At 36.8% G+C, this 9219-nt stretch overlaps 1 protein-coding gene across 1 annotated transcript; it reads right to left on the reverse strand.

Moving 5' to 3' along the window:
- Positions 1-1232: 1232 nt before the first annotated feature.
- On the reverse strand, positions 1233-7187 carry LOC134746866 (uncharacterized). The gene is made up of 2 exons (XM_063681440.1): positions 6264-7187; positions 1233-2230 (listed from the first exon to the last, which is right to left on the reverse strand). The coding sequence occupies exons 1-2, from the start codon at positions 7120-7122 to the stop codon at positions 1233-1235; spliced, it is 1857 nt and encodes a 618-aa protein (XP_063537510.1). The 5' UTR covers positions 7123-7187.
- Between the last annotated feature and the right edge of the window lie 2032 nt (positions 7188-9219).

Raw genomic sequence — 9219 nt, forward strand, 5'->3', positions numbered from 1 at the left:
CAAAAAGACGATACGATTTCATGCAAGAAATCTGTAAGTATAAAAATAATAAGGTATTGTATTATAAAAATCGAGAAAAACGTGGCACCGTCTACTCTGTTCGACAAGGGAAAAAGGTTCAGCTCTGAATCATTAATTTCGAGTTTTTGTCGAATATCCCCAGGGTCTACCAATCGTCCCTTCGATAATAAAATTATCATTATAAATGGAGACCTAAGCTCCAGTGTTTTCTTAGCAGTACCTACTGCCCAGATATAGGATATATTTTTTACCATTTCGTTCTGAAATAATAAAAATACACTAAATAGTTTTTTACCTATAGATGACAGGAAAACCTATTAGAAATGTGCAGTCAAGCGTGAGTCGGACTTAATTACTTAGTTTTTGATCCGACCCTACGGGTTTTTTAGACATTTCACATAAAAAAATACATTGTAAAATTTTTGTAATGTAAGGAACCCTTGAAACGCGAGTCCGACTCGTACTTGGCCGGATTTTTATCTTTGATAACACGCCCTAATAAATAAAGAAAAATGTACAAATGGCGGACCCTAATATTAGATAATTTTAAATTTAATGAAAAACAAACCATCATCAAACAAAATCGAATATCACGAAAGAATTTTAACTTATAATAATTATAATCAATACAATCCGTCCAAAAAAAAATTGAATCATAGATCCAATGAATAAATATCTAAACCTTTGAAAATAAAAACACTGGTTCATGTCTTGTTTGCATTCCAAATAAATGCGCATATATTTCAATAACTACATGAAAGTGTGCATGTAAATGTAAAAAATCCATTTATTACTTGATATGCTAAAAGGGTTCTGCTGTCCACTGCGATATGGATATAATAATCTTTACTATTTTATTTTATATGTTTATGCCAGTATCATTCATGTCAGTAGGTACTTGCACATATTCTCTTCAAATGAAAGTAACACAGCCATATTTGCGTAAATACTTACAGCAACCAAGTGTGTTGCGAACATTATAGGCACAAACACAGGTTTTTTTATATAAAAAGTTATAACTAACTAATGTTACCCGATGAAGTACAAATGTTTTATGTTGGTTTAAAATATACAAAAAATGACTGCGAATTACGATTTTGAAATTCAAAGAAAAAAAAAACTTTAGGTTCCAGTCTGTTCAACAATTGAAACTGAATAAGAACATTTTCATAGACCACACCACAATAAAGTATTTCAAGCATTTATTTTCGTTACAAGGTGTTTAATGAATTAGCGCATTGATGTTCTTCTTCAACTATCGCCTTTGGTTTTGGACTAACAAGCATCGTGAAGACTTCACAAACCGTCACATTCCTCACATCCCCTGCAAGAGACTTCCGAGATTCATTCTTTTTAATCCTCTTCTCCATAGGCAGGAGACGGACTAGCTCACGAGAATCAGAGTAAATCAAGTGGTTATCTTTGTCAAATGTCAACGCTAACACACCTTGGATGCTCACAAATTTTGCCAACTTCTGATCTTTCCTAATGTAGTAAATTCCACTGTCGCTGCACACGTACACTGTACCATATATGTTAGTAGTCATTCCTAAAAATTTTGGTGTGCTTCTTAGTAATACCACCTTGGTGTCATCTTTGCCAACTCTGTAAAGACCTGTACCGTTTATAAAGTAAATATTCTTTTCAGCATCGAAGACAAATTGGTTCATTACGCTGCTGTGAAGCTGTTCTAGTAATCTGATCATCTTGCATTTATGCACATAGGCCTTCAAGTCTGGAAACTGTATGTAATATATATGATTCCGTATCACTAACCACCACACGTCTAACTGCTTTATATCCAGTCTCATTAGCTTGCTGTTCAACTGGCTATATTTATAAACGCCGTTGCTTCCACCAAAATATACATCACCAGTTTTATCATCCGTAGCTATAGCAAAAGCATCTTTAACTCCTTTAAGCAGCTTTAGCTTTTTGGTATCTATTCCGATCAACGCAGGGTTGAATTCGCCTTGGCCTGCATCGAAGCTGAAATACAAGGTGTTAGATCTCTTGTCCACTGCTATCTGATTAGCGCTATGGTCGATGATGACAAGTGATTCCCTTAAGTGGCACTTTTTCTCATCTGCTGATATTATATTGCAGTATTTTCCACCTTGTGTTGTAGTAGCCTGGAGAATCAAAATAATCTTCATATATTTTAATATCATTGTAGTTCGCAAAACCTTGATTTTATTGTATGACAATATTTATAAGTGCACACGAGATGTATTGCTCCATCCACTGGTAAACTGGAAGTAAAGACAGCATCAGATTCCAATGTTTATGTTTTCGATTGTTATTTAACAATCGTTCACGTTCTTCTTACAATATATTTATAAACTCGAATGAGTCATTTATATTCACCTAGTAAACAAATAGTTTTATCACTTTGTCATAAATATTTGGTATTAAAGCGTTCACGAGGCCCAAGCCTGCGTTGAATTTAGACTAGGTTAGATTTTAGATTTATTGAAGGTCAACGTGGAGAAGACCGGCATGACATTATTAGCTGGGAATACAGTCATAGGGCAAGAACTCTCGTATTTGAATAGGTACGTTCTTTGCTCACACACCATCAGCAATGAGCATGAAAGTGCTTCGCTCCCTCTGCTCTACCGACTTTCTGTAAGTGGAGTACGTCTACAACCGCAAGAGTCTCTTCTTCAGTCGGTCCCTCAATACTGAGGATCGTGACATCATGTCCTTCTGTTGAAGACCAGGTTCCTCCATAGGGTTCTGTTCCTCGGCAAGTGCATGGCCTCGTGCAGTTTTAATTGCATAGGTGCCGCAAGAGTAAGAAGGGACAAAAGAGCTTCTAGACGGCCTTACCTGATAGACGGTATTCCTCACATTGATCCTAGAGTAATTTACAATATAAATTATTTTGGATCAATCTTTACGACATTTAAAACGTTCGCGATTTGTTTAAACACATATTAAATTATATTTTATATTCATATTTGTAGCGTTGGAATAAAGACAACAACACAACTCAAAAAGACAATGAAATACATCCAGTTATCACATAATTTCGAGTAACAACCATTCACTTCGAAAGTGTTGTCTATTCATTTATTATTTAGGCTAACGCGTTTCAAGCCGGAACCCCACTGCTGCGCAGTTGCGCACGGTCGAGCTACGCACGTGGGCACAATAACGCTTTGTATCAAAATGTAGGTACATAATATGTACTTCCACAGCAGTACACGAACACGCTACGAACGGAATGACTTCACTATGAATTATCTCAGATGATTTTTTCGGGTTCGGGTCCTAATCCTAATCTGTTAAACAAAAGGTATTGTTTCCTTTTTTCAGTGGTTACACTGCTTACTGCTAATAGCTCCGGCATAAGTAACGGGAACGAGCCCGTTTAAAAAGCAAATTTACCATTCTATTTATATGGTTCAAATTCATACAGCCCATTCGAAGATAATATGTTTTGTTATCTCCAAAGAAAATATCACCCGGATTGTTCTCTGAATGAGCTGTCACATAAATTTGAACCTTAATACTATCACGATAGTTGCTTTTTAGACGACATGGCTGCTTTGGCACGTGCTGACGATCGCTCTTAAAAGAAACAAAGGCCTTTGTTTAACAAATTAGGACCAGAGCCCGAAAAAATCATCTGAGAAAATTCATACTATACACGCGTGGCTTGAAGTCCAAAAAAACCATAGTCTAGCATTATGCAAAACGTTACAAGTACGTGACGCGTAGAGTTCTGGGCACCAAGCGTCGCGTAAGCGTAATCGTTCTGTTTGCATACAAGTTGTTTACGTTTACGCTACGCTACGATTACGCTTCATGTGTGAACTTGTTTAAACTTGTACATGCTCGTAGCGCTCTTGTTCTACGCGCGTAATACGATACGCTTACGCTTCTCTTACGTTTACGCCTCGTGTGATGAGGGCTTTATTTGTTCAATTTGCTATCGCTCGGTAAGTGATTGTAATATGCCGCAGATTTCATTTAGCGTCTCGGGCTGCCTTATTGGAAATTCCGCTTATTGTCCTGCGCAGCGCCGGCGTGCTGCCATCTTGATTATGCGGAGCGATTCTATCAACTATTTTAACGTTTTATTTTATGCCTTGTTGACAGCAAGATGTTAAAAAGATAAAGAATAGTATTTTTACTACAGATCCATTCAATCGGATTAAATGTGGGGAAATTGAGTTTTTCTGTTACTTACGAATGATAAATTCGTTTTCATTCATTTATTGTTCTGTAGGCTAATTTGCTCTTACACATTCAATCTCTTTGCTCTGTTTTTTACTACCATGTCCCTGTGAAAGGTGCAGACAAGTGATATTTACCTAGCAGTGTGCCAAAAAGAATTTTTAAAAATAGGGAATATTACGCTAAACTCTAGGGCGCCACTACCACATTCTGAGAGTCTATCGTGAAACAAGAAAATTTCTTTTCACATCACCAATTCTAAAAAAGGCTTTATCTTCCCTGCTAGGAGGGATTAAAGTGGCACTTTTCTTCCCTGCTAGGAGGGATCAAAGTACCACTTTTCTGTTCTAGGACACTATTTTTTCAGTTTTTTGCGCATTATTTTTTTAGCTTAAATAATATTTTTAAACATTATAATTACCTCATAGGTGATGTGAAAAGTAATATGTGTCACATGGTAGCAAAATTATTTCCATCTTGGGCGTAACACACTTGAATCCCTCACTACGCTCAGGATTCTACTTTAGAATCCCTCGCTACTCTCGGGATTCTATTATAGAATCCTTCGCTTCGTTTACGATTCAATTGTACGCCCTCACCGTAAATATGTCATTTTGCTCCCTTGTGAAATCTACTATTATCTAACATCTCTGTCACTCTTGCATATTCGAGCGATAAAGAGGCAGATAGCGAATTTTGGGATTCTCGTTTTCCGGTAAGTACTCTGTAAGCAAACTGCCTTGATGCATCAATGTCATATTTTATTAACTCTGAAAACTTGTCAAAAACCTATGGTTTACTAAAAAAGCTAGTCCTGCACTTTGGTGGCAGAATATTGCAGTAATATCCCCTATTGCAAGGTTCCCGTGAAATGTTTTCGGTATTTTTTTCTGCACGTTTATTGCCAAATCTTCTATAGTTTGTTTTGATTTCTATGACACTTGAAATAGACGCCAATGAATGACGTAACTGTTACAACACATTCACTGCCCCCAACGCACATTGCGTACACCGTCATACAAGTTTGTTCCTAGGCCTCGCCCCCTGGCAGTGAATGCGTTAAATGTCACATTGACACAGTCGTCAACAGTTATGAATATTGAGTAATTAATCTCTAATCCGCACGGGAACTTTCTAATTGGAGATTTGCATGAGAATATTCTCATGAAAGTTTCCAGAACATTCGGAAATTTTGAGAATATTCTTAAGCTTGCACATAACATCTCCCACACCTCTCATTCTACATCTACCTAAAGAACTAAATATAAAGCTTCTTAAACGGCACTGACACTACAAATCTTATTGAGAAATGATGAGTTAAAATTGCTACCTATATTGCTTTCATATTTTAAGCAGAATTTTCGGATACAAAGCAATAAATGTTAATTATTTTTTAACAAGCAGTAACGTCCGCGAACGATGCTATTAAGCTTAGAATAAATTGAAAAGTGGAAAAATTACTGCCTTGGGTGAGACTTGAACTCATGGCATCTGCATCAATACTCCAGCGCTCTGCCAACTACTACTGCTCTGTCATCGTAACTGGTGAATTTCCAATATGACTTGGAACTCCGGTGGTCGTTTAAGAAGTGTAACGCTCTTACGGTAGATGTCGCTAGGGTCCCCTAGACCCACATAATGGGAAGATTTGCTGACTAGGGATGAGGTCTTGGTGGCTCAGTTGGCAGAGCGCTGGAGTATCGATCCAGAGGCCATGAGTTTGAGTCTCACCCAAGGCAGTATTTTTTCCACTCTTAAATTACTTCTAAGCTTAATAAATGTTAATAACAGCAAAAGAAAAAATAAACATCCTGTATATAGCAAAACGTGATCCCGATCCCGCAACCATAACTTAACCGCCTTATTTGCCTATGATTTTACGGAAAACTCACAAAACCGAGAACCTATTTATTAAATTAAAGGTATAATGTTATAATGAAAGCGTTTATTATTAAATAAAACATTATATTTCAATTCATTAACCCATATTCACTTTTAGTCATTAGGTATCAATTAAATTCACAATTAAACACATTTTTAACATCTAGTCACTTTCTACTTCACTAGAAGAATATTATTAACATTTGAAGTTTTTACACCATTCTTATTAGACATTGGCAGGAGCCGAACTAATTTCCGAGAGTCCGAATAAATCATATTGTTGTATCTATCAAATGTCATCGCTACAACACCTCGTATATCAGTATATTTAACCAGCGTCAGACCACCTTTAATATAGTAAATACCCTCATTAGTACTTACAAATACTTGTCCGTCATTATTAGTGGTCATCCCGAAGAAATTTGAAGATTTTCTGACCAGTCTAACTGTGTCATGGTATCTAGAAACTCTGTAAAGTCCCGTCCCATTGATAAAAAAGACATTGCGCTCCGCGTCAAAAACGAATTGATTCATAGTAACATTTTGGACTTGACGAAAGCGTTTGATGTTAAACAATCTGTAGACGTACGCTTTAGAATCTGTTAGTTGGATGTAATAGATGTATCCTCTTAAAATTAACCACCGAACAACTTGCTTCAAATGTAATCTTTGCACTTTCTTCTCTATCCCCGTGAACTTGTAAATTCCTTTGCTTCCTCCGAAATAGACATCACCTGTTTCTTCGTCCACTGCCACAGCAAGGGCGTCTTTTACGCCTTCAAGTAGTGTAAGCCTCTTAGTATCTATGTCAAGGACCGCAGGGCTAAATTTCCCGCGGCTGCTATCGAGACTGAAGTACAGGGCATTTTTCTTCTTATCCACCGCCAACTGGTTGGCACTGTGATCAATCATCATTAGCAACTCCTTCAATAAGCAATTTTTGTTGTCATCGTATACGATGCTGCAGTTGTCATCTTCTCGTGCGACGGTCACTTGGAGTATAAAAAGTATTTGTAAGTATCGCTCGAGTGTCATTTTCTTGAATAATACATGAACTTTTCAGCAGCGAGAACGTCTGTTTATACTTTTAATAAGCCTGCTCCATGTGCTATTTTTTAAGTAAATACAACATTGATATTGTACACGTATCTCCTCTCTTTCTGTCTGTTTTTTTAGTTGCACCTCTTAATTATGCGTTATTTAGGCGTCCTTTTTAATATCATATCGTTTTTACTTTTTATCTCCAATGGTTTTTTATTGCTTTACAGTTTTTACTGCTATACTAAGTAAGGCACTTGTGGTGTACGATTGATGCAGTAAGTGAGTGACAAATGAACCTAAAAGGTTTCGATGCCTCGCTGTTGGTTATCGTGGTATCTCAAAACATTACAACTAACAATGTGTGTTTTTAAAGAAGCAAACGAGACAATAAGTTGGTATAAAAATATCTTCTTGATTGTTCAATAACAATTGTTCTCATGAATTATTTCCTGAAAAAGGTCAAGCGGAGAATTTGCTTTGGGAGGACCGTGGTACTTAATTGTTTGCAATATTACCTACATGATAATACAAAAGAATATAAAAAACGAATGGTTGAATATCGACCTAATTCCAAACATAAACAAGGAGCCCGATTTAGAGTTAACAACTTGTTACAGTTTTGATCTTACGTTGATATGACCTTGAAAATCGTTCACGTTGATTGCTGCATGCACAATGAAGTGAAAGTCGTAGTGAAATGCGCACCAATCACTAAGACGTTCGTCGAGGTCGTATCAAAACAGTTCAATAAGTGCTCAGTCTGTGCGATAATCTACAAGCTTCAGGCTATCGTAGATCAGACATGATTGGTGTGAAGCCTATTTGCGCATGCTAAGTGAAAGCAAACACACACTGTTTATGTAATTACGTACCCAATGTAATGTGGTAAGGGATATTCATACAGGCCAATTCGAACGTAAAATGACATTATAATGTTATCTGAATAATGTCATTTAGTTATCGTTATCGCGTCTCGCTCGCGTCAATATGTACGCACAAGTACGAGCTAAATACACGATAACTGAATGGCATGATTGATGTCATTCTGATGTCATTGTAAGTTCGAATCGCCTGATAGTTTCCTCAGTCGCTGAATATTTATTAATATTGAGTTTCTGTCGAGCTGTCATATCATCAGGTGACAACCAAAGCTCACTAATTACTAAAAAATAATTAAAGAAAAAATAACTTCATTTAGTTATCAATACGGTTGGCTATGGCTATGAACTTGTGGTGGTTATTAGTGAGTTTTGGTTGTCACCTGACGATATGTATATATCGTCGAAATATATATAACTATCATCATAACTCAAACTTACATAATATATGTGTACCAAATTTCAACTTGGTCCAGTAGTTTCGGAGAAAATAGGCTGTGACAGACAGACAGACAGACGCACGAGTGATCCTATAAAGGTTCCGTTTTTTTCCTTTTGACGTACGGAACCTTGAAAATAACTAATATAAAAACATCTGCAAGTTCAATTTATAAAACAACAGGGTATTTCATGTACGGTGCATACAAACTAATCTAACTTGCTTGCCATGATCCCGGCCGCATATCACACAAAAGCTGGTTTATGGTTGCCTTTCCACTGACAAACGCCTCGCCAAAGAAATATTTTCTACTTGCTAATTTCTTTGCATTAAAATTTCTAACACTAAAACCAGACTGTTACGTCAGGGGTCCGAAACTCCTCCTTTCGTGTATTCTCGGCCCCGTTCGGCTCAACATTGCTCCGACAATTATTAGGGTTGACACAACTTGACGTCCCTTTGCGTGCAGGACCACAGATAAGATAATGACTTGAATTTTGACAACCCTAAATAGCCGAAAGGGATATATCATGTCTGTAAGCAATTATAATTAAATATAGGTATATAGAACTATCTACATATATTTTTCCCCTCACTAGCTCGGAAAGCCGTGTTTTATCCTTTAAAACAAGCGGGGAAAAACGCATTTTATCCACTAGTGGGGAAAGTAATTTGACCTTGAATGGAGCGTGTTTAAGTAGCTGGACAGATAACAAAACGTAAAACGCTTATAATAATGATTCGTTCGATATTAATTATCACTAAATAAATGGT

The sequence above is a fragment of the Cydia strobilella genome, chromosome 13, assembly GCF_947568885.1.
Source record: "Cydia strobilella chromosome 13, ilCydStro3.1, whole genome shotgun sequence".
NCBI lineage: Eukaryota > Metazoa > Arthropoda > Insecta > Lepidoptera > Tortricidae > Cydia > Cydia strobilella.